General features: G+C 28.2%; 1 protein-coding gene across 5 annotated transcripts; it reads left to right on the top strand.

Moving 5' to 3' along the window:
• The first annotated feature begins 795 nt into the window (after positions 1-795).
• LOC145115170 (serine carboxypeptidase-like 13) lies at positions 796-16990 on the top strand. 5 transcript variants are annotated; one of them, XM_079051394.1, is made up of 15 exons: positions 796-940; positions 1007-1043; positions 4172-4317; positions 12227-12303; positions 12424-12546; positions 12675-12777; positions 12849-12901; positions 13107-13208; positions 13341-13427; positions 13526-13687; positions 15705-15776; positions 15861-16009; positions 16209-16322; positions 16434-16488; positions 16752-16990. In XM_079051394.1, the coding sequence occupies exons 1-15, from the start codon at positions 868-870 to the stop codon at positions 16821-16823; spliced, it is 1425 nt and encodes a 474-aa protein (XP_078907520.1). In that variant the 5' UTR covers positions 796-867; the 3' UTR covers positions 16824-16990. The 5 variants fall into 5 exon arrangements, with proteins under 5 accessions (XP_078907520.1, XP_078907518.1, XP_078907517.1 ...); XM_079051395.1 differs by having other exon boundaries at positions 816-930; XM_079051392.1 differs by having other exon boundaries at positions 796-1043; positions 4172-4272.
• Positions 16991-17208: the final 218 nt, after the last annotated feature.

Below are 17208 nucleotides of genomic sequence, written 5' to 3'. Positions count from 1 at the left end.
AGGCAAAACCTCTACCAAATATGTTTGTCATATATTGACCGATTTATCAAAAATTTAAAGAATTGGATGAAAATTTTCAAAAGCGGTAGAGAATATATCAAACAGGTTAGTCGTGTATTGACCGATTTATCAAAGATTTAATGAATTGTTTGAAAATTTTGAAAACTGATAGAGAATATATATATATATATATATATATATATATATTCACTTTTAACATAATCTTAATATTATTATTTTTATATATCAACTTTTAAATTGTATTGTGACACCCTTTAAATTGTTTAGTCAATCTGAGAATTATCGGGCCAAAGATAACTTTTATTTTAGTTTTTTTTAACATTGCATACCCTAGTTGATTTTTCTAAATCCAAGTGATGTCTAACTTAGTTGAGTTGATGCATCAAATGATGTCTAACCTAGTTGAGTTGATGCATCAAGTTTTATATTCATGCGGGGCGTGAGGTTGGGAGTTCGATTATCATAAACTACCTCTTGTGATGCCACACGTGGGGAATTTTTCTTTGGAAATTCCTATGTGGGCTGGGTTTGCCCTGTAAAGGAGCTCGAACCCGAGGTGCTCGTTGAAATATTACGAATAGCCTTCCCTTTAATTCGTTTGCCGTTTTTAAAAAAAAAATATTAATAACAAATATGGATATAAAGTTGAGAACATGTTTGTTGCAAAAAAACATGTTTTTTGTCTTACACATTGTTGATCAGAAAGTTATTTGGAATTTTATTCTTTATTTATAATGGTCATGATATAGATTATTACAATACACAACCAATAGGAATCTTGACTAAAAAATATTGCCTTCTCTTAATCTCTCATTGTCTTTTAACCCTTTCTTGCTGAAAACAACCATGACACCATGGTCGAAATCTCAACGTCAACCTGGGAACCTCTTTAACAAGCTCACGAGTCTGGTATTGCTTGGTTTGTTTCTTCTCCTAGTTTTCTCGGAGGTTACTGAGTCCAAGTTCCTAATTAAAACATTGCCAGGTTTATCCGGTGATCTTAATGTGTCACTTGAAACAGGGTAAAGCTTTCCTTTGATTATATATATATATATATATATATATATATATATATATATATATATATATATATATATATATATATATAGTTTATAACCCGTGAGAACCACGGTTATAAAATTAATTAAATTTTATAGTAAAAACTCAAAATTATTAATCAGTTATTTTAAATAAATTATAAATTAAGAGATTTTTTTATTTATATAAAATTATAATCATTGATTTAAATAAACATGTAAAATTATATCATTTTATAATTTTTATTAATTTTTATTTTAATGTAATTAAAGTGGAAAATTTGAAATTGAAATGAAAAAATAAATAGGTTGACAAATGACATGCATTAATTAGGAGACATAATATGGTGACACATCACAAAATAATAATCAAATATGCATTAATTAGGAGGCCTAATAAAATGACACATGTCAAAAGGAGAATAAAAATATTCTTTTATTAGAATAGGAAGATATATATATATATATATATATATATATATATATATATATATATATATATATATACTTTTGGTTCATATTTATAATAAATGCATTTGTATACAAACAGATCTTTACTAAAATTTATATATTTATAAACACGTATTTTATAAAAAAAAAATATATGCAATCATGTTTTTATAAAAAAATATATATACAAACTATTATTTCATAGTAAACGGATTTGTATAAATTTATGTATGTATATGCACACAAATAGGTGTTTGTATACGTTTTCTTAAAAAAATATATTTGTATAAATTTCTTTATAAAAACATATTTGTATGCATTTTTTATAAACACCTATTTTTGAAATAAGGGCCAAAACTGTAAATTTTGGACGAATTCGCAAGAAATTTTGGAAATCTAGGCCAAAATTACAAAATTTTGACCAAATTTATAATAAAATTTAAAATCTATGCCAAAATTTTTTTTCTTGAAAGTGGATGACCTATTGACCGATTAAAAGGGACACAATTAATATAATTGATGGTTTTAGGACTTAATTGAATAAAAAATATATATAATGACTAATTTGATTATGAAGCTAATATATATATATATATATATATATATATATATATATATATATATATATATATGGAAAAGTTCAATAGAGAACCATAATTATTGGTTCTCCAAGGAACCAAATCTTTTTTTAAGTTCTAGAGGTTATTCTTCATCGAAAAAAAAAACTAAAAATATCTAAATTCATAACTTAACATTGTGAACGTTAAATATATTTTTCGGATTCACCGTGTGAATTTAGATTCACATTGTGAATTTTCAAAGATTCACATTGTGAATTTGACGAAAAATAAAATAATTTTTTTTTATCGAATTTGATATCATTGGAAAAAGGATAAGAAGTTATGATTTTCTGAATTTTTAGTTTTTTTTGATAAAAAATAAGTTCTAAAAGTTGAAAAAAAGATTGGTTCATTGGTTAATTATGGTTCTCTATTGAAACTCACCATATATATATATATATATATATATATATATATATATATATATATATATATATATAGAGAGAGAGAGAGAGAGAGAGAGAGATAAGAAAGATCAATAGAAAATGCATAAACCTAAAAAAAACCGTAAAACCCTAAAAATATATAACAAAATACTTTGAGATATCTATTTTTTTTTTTTTTTGACTTTATAAAACTAAAAATCGCTACTTTTTATATAAAATCGTTGAATATATATATATATATATATATATATATATATATATATATATATATATATATATATTGTTTTTTTATTTGTTATTCAGCGAATTTGTTCCAAAACCTGCGATTTTTAGCCTTATAAAGCCAAAAAAATATTAGATATCTTAAAGTATTTTTTTTCTATGCATTTTTATTGATTTTCTAGGTTTTAGGGTTTCCAAACCTTTATGCATTTTCTATTGATTTGCCCCCTATATATATATATATATATATATATATATATATATATATATATATATATATATATATATATATATATATATATATATATATATATATATAGAACAAGATCGGGTGATGACTAATTTTAAAGTGAGGACTCGTGAGGATAACTTAAAAAAATTGAAAAAAAAAATCTAAAAAAAATACAAATCATAAAATCGAGCATAGATCTATGTCCAGGAGAAAAAAGTTTAGAAAAAAAAAATTTGGATCATTAAAATTGAATCATGGATCATAATGATGCAAAATAAAAAATTAAAATTGAATCATGGATCAATTTTAATGATACAAAAAAAATTTGTAATTTTTTTTCTCCCGGACCTAGATCTATGCTCGATTTTATGATTTGTATTTTTTTTTTAGATTTTTTTTTTCAATTTTTTTAAGGTGTCCTCACAAGTCCTCATTTTAAAATGAGTTCTCACATGAACCACACCATATATATATATATATATATATATATATATATATATATATATATATATATATATATATATATATATATATATATATATATATGGTAATGTTCAATAGAGAACCATTATTAACCATGAAACCAATCTTTTTTTTTTAAAAAAATTTTAGAGATTATTTTTTGTCATAAAAAAAATTAATAACTTTTTATCCTTTTTCCAAGAATATCAAATTCGATAAAAAAAATTTACTTTCTTTTTTCTTCAAATTAACAGTGTCAATCTGTGCAGATTCACAATATGAATATGAATTCACACGGTGAATCCGAAAATATATAATTTATTTTTTAGCATTCACAATATGAAGTTATGAATTTAGATATTTTTAGTTTTTTTTTTTCGATAAACAATTATCGCTAAAACTTGAAAAAATATTTGGTTCCTTGGACAACCATTGATAATAGTTCTCTATTGAATTTTTCCATATATATATATATATATATATATATATATATATATATATACATATATATATATATATATATATATATAATAATAATAAGTATTATGAAAAATTGAGTAATATAAGAATGATTTTGCAACGTTGTATTGAAAGAATCAATAATTATGAAGTAGTTAATAATTTCCTAAATTAAGGAGATTTAGATATGGATAAAAATCAATTTCAATTCTCATAACAACCCATAGATTTTTATTGTGGTGATCTAATTTTATTCTAATACTCTCATTAATATACTTTTAGTTACATTGGCGTTGGAGAATCCGATGTTGTACAGTTATTTTATTACTTCGTCGAGTCTGAAGGGAGCCCGGATAACGACCCTATCATGTTTATGCTATCAGGTGGGCCTGGCTGTTCTGGTCTTACTAAGATTGTGTCTAATACAGGTATTGTTAAACTTTGTAGTCTTTAGTTTATTATTTTTTTTAAACTTTGTTAACATAATGGTATAGTATCTAATACATGTATATCTAAGATTGTGTACCTTTTAAGTACTTCTGAAAAATCCATAGCAACTGTATCGAACTTTTCATTATAAAATTTGAGCTAGTATATCACTTTTTTAACTTCATACTATACATAAATTATAAAAAGTTGAATGATAAAGATAACTCTCAAGGCTCCAACCCGTCGAAAAATAAAATGCCAAAATAGTAACTGTTAAAATATCTACAACTATTTCTTGATTTGGTGATTCGAGATTCTCCTAGTTCATCTTAGCTTTATGGTAGTTTTCTCATTATTTGTTTTAGATTGGTAGGTATAGCTTAGAATTAGTGTATGATATTCGAGTTGTTAGTCTTTAAATAGGATATATATATTTAATCTTGGTTTTATTGTAGTTTTCTCATTATTTGTTTTACATTGGTTTTCTTATAACCCTTCTTTCCACCTTTTCGTCAATTAATAATATATTGTCTTGTGATTTGTGCTTTTCCTCGAAAGGGTTTTCATCCCAAAATTGTTTGTGTTGTTTTTCTGTTTATATACTTCTCTCCTATCCTAGTCGATATTTCTATAAATGGCATAAAATTTGATTTCTTTAAACCTGGAAATGTTATAGTCAATATTCCTTAAACCTAGAAAGGTTTCTGTTGACTTTATTTAAACATCAAAAGCTTTTAGTAGACACTATGATATCAATGAAGTATGATATTTGTATGATAAAATCTAGTTACCTGGTTCTCATTATGATATGTAATTATGTGAGTATTATTAATCCATACAAATTATGATGATGTGTTGTATAGATTAGGCAGTAAAAGAAAAAGAAGACTTGACCACTACACAAGAAAAAGAATATAAATCCTTAGCTCATATTCAACTCTATCTTTATAACAAAATTATGCAAGAGTGCCTGAAGGAAAATAATATATAATGCCATTTGGCTAAAACGGAAGAGATGCATGAAAAAAGATCTCACTAGAATGCAGAAATTATTTCTAACCTAGCTATAAGATAGAAGAAACTGCTAAAACATTTTTTTATTACAAATAGATTTTAATTGACCTAGAATCAATGGAAGTTAATTGTAAAGAGGAAAATTTGGTTTTATCCTATTATGTTCAGTGTTGAGTTTTTACTCCAGTTTAAGAGATGACGTTTTTATACTATCAATACCCTCAATCTTGATGACGTTTATGAAGCCATAGACATAAAGGAAAATATAAAATATATGATGTCAACTGATGTCTCAAAAAGTTTGCAAGTGAAGGGTTTGTCCATTTGTGGTATATCAAAAGAGAAAAACTCAAATAATAGTTTCTAAGACAAGGAGAGCATATATAAATCAAAAGGGAGATTTAAATCATGAAAATAGTATAATAAGGACTAGCATGATATATATTATTGTTACAAACTTCTAAGCAAGGAAAAGAAGAATGAAAAGCGTTTAAAAAGGTAAATGAGATGGAAATTATTCAAGTTATGCATGTGATAGTAGCTATGAAGTAGAGGGTCTTATTGTTGTTGTTGTTGTTGTTAGATGTGCTGACATGAATGGATAGCGAGTTCTTGATTCTTCTTGAACTTTCCACATGTGTCCACATAAATAATGGATTATCACCATTAAAAAGAGTTCAAAATGTTGGATCTTCTCTAGATTTCGATAAATTACCATACAAGACTGAGGGTATGGGTAATATCAAGATGTATATTGTTTGCTAGTACAATCACAACACTAATTGGTGTTTGATACATTGGAAAGATGAAAAGAAACATTATATATATATAAGTATATTCAATGATGTATTATACAAATATTTTGGTGTTGAAGAGGTTTTGAAGATCACAAAAAGTTCTCATATTGTGATAAAGGATAACTTGAAGAAAAGAAAATGATATGTATTATATTCTAGGGACTACAAGCATGACTTTGGAAACTACTTCTAAGTTTAATGTTGTCAAAGTTTGATATTATCGACTTAGACATATGTGTGAATTGGTAGACTTGAAAATAATGGGCTTGTCGAAGGTTATAGGAAAATGATAGATAGAATTCCACTAGAATTACACATTTGGAAAAAAAAGAGGGGAACTCAACATGTCACGCAGCCACAAACAATATTAATTATGTCTACTCAGACTTATAAGGAGCATATCATAACAGATCCCTTAATGGTTCCAATTACATGATGAAAATCATCAACGATTAATCAAAATGACTTTATCCCACTTCTACAAGCATAAATCATACACATTCTAAGCTTTCATATGCTGGAAGACAATGATAGAAATACAAATCAATAAGTAGGAAAAGAACGATGTGCATTGATAATGAAATAGAACTTTGTTCAAAATAATTTGCGTTATAATTCAAGAGTGAAGGAATTAATAGACACTACAAATTTTCTTACACTCCTCAAATAAAATGTGTAGTTGAGCATATAAACATGACCGTTATATCTATAGTGTGTTTCATGCTTTTTAATGAAGCCATATGATAAGAGCCTAGTGGTTAAGGAGTTGAAATCCATACAAGATGTTAGATTTTGGGTTTCGGATATCAATAATAACTTGGATAATTCAATGATCATGTATGAGAAACACTTTCTACAATCTGTGATTTCGACCTTATTGCCCGAGGTATCATGAAATTTGATTTTGGATAAACCAAAAACAAATCAATTTAGACTACAAGCATATTCCAAATTTCGAAACACATAATTATCTTGCAATTGATTGTGTTTTGAGAGACAATATGTAGAGAGAAGAAGAAGAAGAAGCAGTTTTCTTGTTGTATGTATCTTCTGAAATGTTCAACTCTTCTTTTTACATGTAGAAGATGACGGTTAGTACGGGAAACGATACTCCCAAGTATTAGACGTGAATCTCGTGCAGCAGGAGGGGGCTCCCCCTGGATCCTTCTAGGGGTGATGCCCTTTGTCCCTAGGAACTCCACTAAGTGATACCTCGGATCCCCGTGGTCCCAAGTCCTATTAACTTATTCGAGTGTACACTCTGCAACTATTGTCTCAAAACATAACCAAAAAGTACTCAACTTGTTGAAAATAGAATCGTTACTACACTAAAATATTGATGACACATGAGGTCTAAGGTTCAAAACCTGGCACACCCAAAATACTACGAGCGTTTTGCGATTTACCTCCCACATGCTCCTTTGTTCAGGTTGACGTGGTCCGCTTAGATGGTGCAGTGTACAATATTTTAATATAAGCATGTAAACTTGACTTTGGGAACATGACTTTCTCTACTACATATTTTATCATATATCGATCACCTTATATTTCCATAATATAGGACATATACATTACTTATGAGTTCTCAATTCTACTGCATTGGAAAGTGAGGAATTCAATCGGTATGGTCAAAGGCAATCAACTGCCTGACTTCTGTAGATTTGTAGTGAGCTTGACTGAAGTCATGTGACCGAGGGTGAGAAAAAAGCATCTTGTCAATTGAAACTACCAGTAGAAATCTGATTTCTAGAATCTAGTTGGACTTAGAGTGTTAAAAAAATTAGTGAACATCCTAATCACATGCCGATAGCAGGAAGTTAAAGTCTAAATTTTCAAGTGCATCTTTCTCGGTTACAAATTTGGTGTTAAAGGCTATAAGATATGGACTCTTGAATAGAGTAACATTTTAATGAGAAAAAAGATTATCTTAAGAGTTTGCTATGTTTTATGATGAAACATCTACCAACAAATATGTTGAAATTCTAGAAGAGTCAAATGTCCAAGTGGATCATATTATCGTCCATGCAACACACTAGATAAAGAAAATACTTAAGCTCAAGACATCACACCTACTAATGAAAATACCACATCGATTCCTTAGTCACCTTAACATCCCTAAAAGGAATCACAAACCTCCTAAGAGGTTTACTCATGCAACAAATATTGTTACTTATGCTTTTAGTTTATCAAAAGAAATAAAAAACTATACTAAGCATTCATCATATACTTAGGCTATAATTTATGATGATTTTAACAAGTGGATAATAGATATGCATGATGAGACAAAGTCGATTGAAAAGAAGGATACGTAGGATTTAGTGAAATTTCTAAAAGAGAAGAAACATATATGTTGCAAGTAGGTTTATAAGAAAAGAAAGGTGTTGCTCAAACGGACAAAGAAAGATATACAAGACACGAATATTCACAAAAAAGTATATTTAGATCACTGGAATCGACTTCAATGAAGGCTTCTTACCCATTTTGAAACATAACATGATTTGTACCTTATAAAACATAGATGTTCCACGTACTTCGTTTTTCGGCAATAACTTTTTTTTTCTTTGAAAAAAAAATCTGCAAAAACCAAAGTTCTTAGAATTTAATTCTCTACAAAATGAGCACAATCATAAAAATTTGAATTTTTTTATTTTATTTTATATATATAAAAAAAACTCAGAAAAAAAAATTCTCCAAAAATCATAAAAACTTAAGGGATACTTCTACTCAATATACTAGAAACTTTGTAAAAAGAATTTTTCAAAAATTAGTTTTTGAATATTGAACATAATATGATCCAAAATGTGATGATTCAAAATATTTATGATTCAAAAAAAACTTTTGATTCGACTTGTTTATGATCTTTAATTTTTTATGATATAAAAATATTTAGACTCAAATATTTTATAATTCTTAATTATATATTTTATAATTTAAAATTAAATGATTCAAAATATATTATGATCCATAATTTTTTTTTGAACAAAAATTATATTTTATTGAATTTATTATTGATCAAAAATCATATGATTAAAAATGATTTGATTCAAAATTTTATGATCCAAAAATAATATGATTCAAAAAAAGTATGAACGGAAAATATTATGATCCTTTATATTCTTCTTATATAAAATTTTATGATTGTTAAACGTTAAAAACTCAAACCGATATTTAGTTTAAAAAATCAAAAAATAAAAACAAAAAAAATCAAGAAATAAAAACAAAAATAAAGAAAAATACTAGTACCTTCAAGTATTTAGTAAAGATATTTAAAAAAAAACGAAAAAATATAAAAAAACGAAATCAAAAATTAAAAACATTAAAACCGAGCATATATCCATTTTAATTTTTTTAACAAAAAATAAAAAAACGAAAACAAATAATAAAACCCACTTAAATGACATTTCATGGACGTTCACCGCACGTGATTAAATCTCCGAGTCTGTATTAGTTACCACATACGTGGGTCATATGAGAACGGACTACGACCAAATATTCGGGTTTGACGATTATGCCTTTGACGAAGTGGGTGGTGAAGAATTGTCATCGCATTCCTCATCATTTTTTAAGTCCCCACGGAACCAGACTCTCTCTCTCTCTCTCTCTCTCTATATATATATATATATATATATATATATATATATATATATATATATATATATGTATATATATATAGACACACACACACACTACTTCATCAATTTAATACGCATGATGACAAAACAATTAGTAATCCATTAGACCATAGGGTATGGTCAAGAATCGTCTTTTACTTTTTGAGTGTCATGTTAGTTTTCCATCATTCTCTTTTCATTCACCAAAAGGCAGAAAATTGTCACCTTTCATTATCTTTAATTATTTTTATTATTTTTTAAATATATTATATAAATATTATACTTGTTTTGTAAGGAATTAAAAACCATGAATTTTAGTATAAATTTTTTTATAATTTTTTAGTGTGTGTATATATATATATATATATATATATATATATATATATATATATATATATATATATATATATATATATATATATATATATATATTAAAAACTTGAAAAAAAATTAAAAAAAGGTTGACCAATCACACGAGGAGAGAGAGTGAGGGATAGCCTCCCCTTACCCTTTCCCCGCACCCCCTTTCCCGCAGCCCCGATATGGTGTTCCGAGGTGCGGTTCCCTTTCCCGCTCCATATTCAGCGGTTTAGATGCATAAATACGCTGAAGTTAATTATATATCAAAGGTTCCTTATTCCAACATTTTTGGTTTACTTATGTATGCAATGCTTTTCTTTTCTCCCGGTTGATCCCGTGTACCGTGTATTGTAAGTCTATTTATGGGAAAACCTAGTGAAGAGCACTTAAACATAGTTTAGTGTATTTATAAATACTTTCTCAATACATATACCGACTTGTTAGGAGTTTTTAAAGTCATAAGAAGGGCTTGTTGGCTTTCTTATTCATATTTTAGGATTTAGACAATAAGGTCACTCACATGTTATGTTTTCACTAGTGGTGAACCTGATATGAGCTGGAAAGTAACTTAACAATCTATTGTAGCCTTTTAGATAGTTGAAGTTTATCAAATGGTGGTTTTTGAAGCATGCAAAAAAGTACTTAGATAAGAGGTTTTTATTATCATATTTGATGATATATTATTTCATTTCCGTATATATTTTGTGAAAGTCAAACTGGTATAAGCCTTACCAATAATTCTATGTTTCATGAGAGAACAAAGCACACTGAGATTATACATCAATGTATGAAAAATAAGTACATATAAATATATAATAACCCTATTTCAATGATGACAAATCCATTTCTTGTTTTAAAGTTTGAACTTTACTCAAAATTTGGTTGGTGCTCAAGTGCATTCCGATGAGGCATGTGTATGAAAATCAGGATAAAATAGCCTTGGAAATTCTGAGAATTGCGGTTTCACTTTCAGATTAAAGTATTTGGGTGGTACTCCCAATCTTTAATCGGATAAGACTTAGAGAGACAAGAACAAAGAATGTTTGATGATATTTTTGTATGTACCAGAAATGAGACCAAAAACCAACTTTTAAGATCTTTGTCTGAAAACTGTCATATGACAATTTTAAACTGTCATAAAACTATAAAAACTGTCATAAAAACGGATATATGGATAAGGGTCAAACCAATGGTCTGTTATCTGAAAAATCAATTTTCTGAAAACTGCCATATGACAGCTCGACCCCAGCCAGGGGCTGCCGCCCCTTGGACCCCGCTCCCAGGGGCGCTGCCCCCGGACTCCCGTTCGTTCAGGGGCTTCGCCCCTAAATGACAACGTACTTTGAAACTTGATCAAACTTAAACAAGTGTGTACTCCACACCTTCATTACTTATTTAATATTTATCAAGATCACTTTTTGTCAACAAAGAAATCCCATTACACTTAAATAACATTGATGATAAGAAATCGCCAACATCATGTCAAGTATCAGATATCCAAGGAGATAAATTTTTCGTTGTTTCTTCGAAGAGGGAATTTTTCTCAATATTAATGTTATTTATTTGGTGATCCAAATTCCTACTAGTTGTTATAGCATTTCCCTTATTTTTTTTCTCCAAGTATTAGGAAATTTATCTTATTATTTGTTAGAATTGGTAGGTATGACGTTGGCATTAGCATATGATTCTGGTTACTAGTCTTTAAATAGGCTATTACTTTCAACATAGGCATCCAAAAATCATATCCTTCCATTAATTTTCTTGAAATGTATCATCCCCTACTTGTTCGATTAATAATATATCATCTTGTGCTTGGTGGATTTTCTTGAAAATGTTTCCATCTTAAAATCATTTGTGTTGTTTTCTATTTATCTACTTCTCATTTAGCAGAATGGATATTACAAAAAACTTTATTTTATGAATGAGATCATGATCCTTTAGTTGACAAACGTTATCATTTCGAAAAGAGTTTTCATTGGATTGATGGCTTCCCATCATTACTTTTATAGTAAGTTTTATAACTTATTGTTATTAATTAGTATCTATTGCCATGATATATTTGTATTTACATAAAAAAATGTTTTATTTATAAAATTTCCTTCTATTTAATGTGTTAATGCTCATAGGCCCGTTCAATTTCAACTATGCAAATTCCACTCCAGAGAACCCCGTGCTCGAGATAAATCCTTATAGTTGGACAAAGGTGTGTCTAGTTGTTATTGGATGCTGATGTTTCCAATATACCTTTCTATAATTTTTTTGATGTTAGCGAGCTAATAGGTATAATTTTAGTGATATAATAAAATCACTGTTAAAATTATAGGTGGCAAACATAATTTCAATTGATCAACCTGCTGGGACTGGATTCTCATATGCAAAATATCCAAAAGCTTACATAACAAATGATACATTATCATCAATGCTTTGTTACCAATTCTTAAGGAAGGTAAAGTAGTTTAGGTATTTAAATTATCACCGATAGACACTTCCATGTACAATTTTCAATGCATACACAAAAGCTCCACCTATGTGCTTAAAAATAGATACAAACTAAAATCGATTTTTTCCCAACAGTGGTTTGATGATCATCCTAGATTTATCAAGAATCCGTTATATGTTGGTGCTGATTCCTATGGTGGCTTATTTGTTCCAATGATTGTTCAGGAAATATATAAAGGTATTTCTTAATATCGAACTAAATAAAGATATTTCTTATGAGGGGTCATGTCGAGATACATTACTTTTTAGCTTGTTTTTTTGTAGGTAACGAAGTTGGAGAAGAACCACATATCAACATCAAAGTATGCATGATTAATCTGTTGGATCAATCCAATTTCATATTTTTTTATTAGTGTATACCTTCTATTAGTTCGTTATTAAATTATAAAATTAAAAATTTGTGCTTCTTAAGCTTGATTGCATTGGATTTGACCATGATAATGCCTGAAAATAGTATTATGTAATCTTTTCATGGATCACTGTTTTGATATATGTTTTACTACCTAGGGGTATATTATTGGTAACCCTGTTACAGACACAAGTGCAGAATATAATTTTAGAATTCCATCTGCTCATCATCTAGCACTCTTATCAGATGCCATCTATAAGGTAAATAGGAATATTTCAGTTGTTGTATAATATAGTTAATGTGTGGATATCAATTTCTTATTGAATTCTAGGCACTTCTTGTACCCACTAATATTAAAATATATACATTAATTAAGTTGTTAATTCTTGCAGTCAGCAAAAAGAAATTGTCGAGGGGAGTACTTGAATGTGGATTCCAACAATAGTCTATGCATACATGATCTTAATGTGGTAGATAAGGTACATGAGCTAGACTTCAACTTTGATAACTTTCTATATGGTAACGTCATCTCTTAAATATATAATTCGGTAGATGGTTTCTTATTTTTTAAATGTAGTGCCTCAAAAGAATTCAAATGGAATACATTTTAGATCCATATTGTGGCCCTTCAAATACCTTCAAACCTTCTCTTTTCAAGAGGGACTTAAGATCTATTGAGAAGATCTCCATGGATATGGATATTTGGCCATTACATCAAGTTCAAATGGAAGGGTGTAATGTATTACTGTCCTCTCTCTCTCTCTCTATCATATATATATATATATATATATATATATATATATATATATATATATATATATATATATATATAGAAAAGTGAATATATGATTGTTATGTACCTAAGCTTAAGTATAAAACCTTTTAAAACGAGATAGTTCTAAGCAAAAGATTCTAATTTCATTTTTGTAACATCCCAAAAATACTAATAAAAATTTTCATTTTTCGAACCATCAAATCCACACAATGTATGTTCTAAAATCAATAATAGCAAAATGTAACACAATCATCAGTGTAAATCAATAGTCATCAATGCAGAAAATCATAGGGGGATGCTGTGCAGTCAAGCCGGACCCTTCCTTTAAGAACTGGAAATGATAAACCGCAAAACTGTATGCATAAAGCTTATTCGCTTCTAGCACCTGGGAGATGCTAGGGAAAAGCCTTGAGGGTTTGGGGAGGTTTGAGAGAGAATGGGTTAGAATGGTGTGAGAAATGGAGTGTTTTGCGCCTCTATTTATAGATTGTGAAATTGTGCAACACGGAGTGTTGAAATCAAGGCGTCGCGATCTCGTGCGAAGCCGTGAGGAAGAAGGTGTGGTTGTGATGGTGCCACGTGTCACTCGCTGGTTACTCCAAAAACTAATTATCTTCTAAAATCCGTAACGTTCGTATGCAAACTCCATTTTTGACGTTCTTTATATCCACGCGTAGGTATCGACGGGATCTACAATTTTCATTTAGACTCCGTCGGCTAATTTTGAATTTATTTTTAAAGTTATATTTTATCAGGCTTAGACAGTTAAAGTCCGTTAAAAATTCATAACTTTGTCATCCGAAGTCCGTTTTTGACTTTCTTTATATCGTTGAGCTCCTACTAACGAGATCTTCGATTCTTGTTTAGGCTGTGTCGGCTAAAAATCGATTGATCTAAAATTCGATTTCCGGGTTGTATACTGCAATGCAAAATCTTAGAAAAATTAATAACTTCCTCAAATAAAGTCAGATTTGGACGTTCTCTATATGCACGCTCTTGGTTTAACATATAATACGACTTTCGTTTAGATCGCTAAGGATAAAATGTATTTTGTCAAAAATTTACTTTTAACGATACGCGGAGCCGTGCCGATTTTGTCGCAAAACTTCGACGGGTCATAACTTCATCGTTATAAGTCGGATTTCAACGTTCATTATATGTACGGAATCGTTGTGACATATACTATATTTTGTTTATGATTATTTATTCTAAATAATATTCTATCAAAAAGTCATTTTAACACTTATTATCTCTAAATTGATTAACCCGAATCTGCGGACGTTACAAAATATATTTACCAACCAATACCACGATTAAACTTAACATTATATGCAAAGAAACTAATCATTTATGATATGTAGGTATCAACTAAGTAGGCGATGGAACCAGGTTTATATTTAGTAGGTGTACACATCTAAATTGGGTGTATGATAAAAATATTGACAAATTATATATGAACTAAATATAAATTAGCCGTCACAACTCACAACAAATATTATATATTAATAATAAAGTGTCATCCAGAATTCAAACTAAATAACATAATCACCGTTTGAGGTCAATTATATATAAACGACCTGACACTAAAAAAAAAATGAATACATTATATATATATATATATATATATATATATATATATATATATATATATATAAGATCTCAAAATTTAAAATATAAAACAAAATAAATCATACTAATAATAACACAAAACTTCTGTATAAGAAATGTATTTTTTAGACTTTCAAGATGTTTTATCAATTTTTATATATTTTAATAATCATTATTATTTAACGATAATCAAGTTTCACTTTTGTTAAATAAACTGTTTTTATTTTTTTGTAATTTTAGAGATTTATTATTTCCAAAAAAAAAATAAGTATATCAAACTTGATCATTATTTAATATACTCTAAAAAGAAAATCTATATGTTTTATATTAAGATTTTTAAGATATTTATCTTTTATATATATACTTGTCACAGGATGACATACATATGTACCCATATGTATGGGCTAATAGAAGAGACGTGCGAGAGGCACTTCACATCCGTGAGGTTTGTAGTTCGATTCATAGTCGGCTATCTTCATGTTCATCCTGATTATCTAGGATAATTATCTTATGACCTCATAAACACCAGGTATTTAATGAAACTGAGTGGGTGCTATGCAATGGAAGCCTGCAATTTTTTTATAACCAAGAACCCATTTCATACACACACAATATATGGAGTACTGTTGCCTATCATCGACACCTTGCTAATAAAAACTGTCGAGCTCTTGTATATAGGTTATTACTTTTATTCATTATCTTTCTTAATTTTTATAAGTCTTTGTCACATATCTCAGATTTAGTTACTATTTGTGTAAGTAACTATAGCTACTATTGATCGACATTATTCATGAATGCACATGGTATTTATAGAACTTGAAATCAAAAAAATATCCTTTACATTATGGATTTTTTTTTTATTTCTCTGATCGTGCAGTGGAGATCAAGACATGATTGTTTCCTATTTGAGTACATTAAATTGGATTAACTCACTAAATTTGTTAGTCAAGAATGGTTGGGGACCCTGGTTTGTTGACGAACAAGTAGCCGGGTTAGTTGTGTTTTCATTAGGAAAGAGAAGATTAATTGTCATCATATTAAATTCTATAATTAGTTACTAATCTTTTAAATATATATATTTTTTTATCTTATTCTCTTGCAGCTACACTATGAAATATTCACATAATGACTACAACTTAACATTTGCTACTGTAAAGGTGTGAAATCTTCCTTCAATTATAACTTATCTACCACATTGTGCTATTGTCTCGTGAAAATGGTAATATATGGATTTTTAAAGAGGTTGACTGTTTTTTCAATATAGCAATAAGTGTGAACTTTACATTTCAATATCTTCTTGATGTGGATGACGTACTCATAAACATTACGAAAACAAAAGAAAGTTTGCTATTTTTATGAGACAAAAGAAGCTTTTTATTTTATGATCATCATGAAGGTGTATAAATTTCTATTGTTAAAGGGAGGAGGTCACACAGCTACAGATTATAAACCAAGAATGTTTAAAGATGCTTATGAAGTGGTTTTCCAATAACGCTTTGTAACTCACATTCGAAGAGTATCATGTTTGCTTATTGTGTTGTACGAATTCGTTTAGATTGCTTACCTTCAATAACTTTGTTTAAATAAATATTGTAATGTGTGTATTTCGAAATTGTTAAGATACTACTTTCCATATAACTATGATTCATTTTAAATAAATTTAAATTCCACGGTAAAAACTATTAACTTCTAATAGATTATTAGACTATTGTGATGTTTTGAGCATAAAATAGTAGAAATGGTAGCATCGGTAATTGTTCATTTAAAGAATCGGTAGTCTACAAATAATATATATATATATATATATATATATATATATATATATATATATATATATATATATATATATACTAGTAGGATATCCGCGCGATGCAGCG

Source organism: Lactuca virosa, chromosome 5 (genome assembly GCF_052849685.1).
Source record: "Lactuca virosa cultivar CGN04683 chromosome 5, Lactuca_virosa_CGN04683_v6, whole genome shotgun sequence".
Classification (NCBI taxonomy): Eukaryota; Viridiplantae; Streptophyta; class Magnoliopsida; order Asterales; family Asteraceae; genus Lactuca; species Lactuca virosa.
This window is presented reverse-complemented; position numbering and strand designations above follow the sequence as displayed.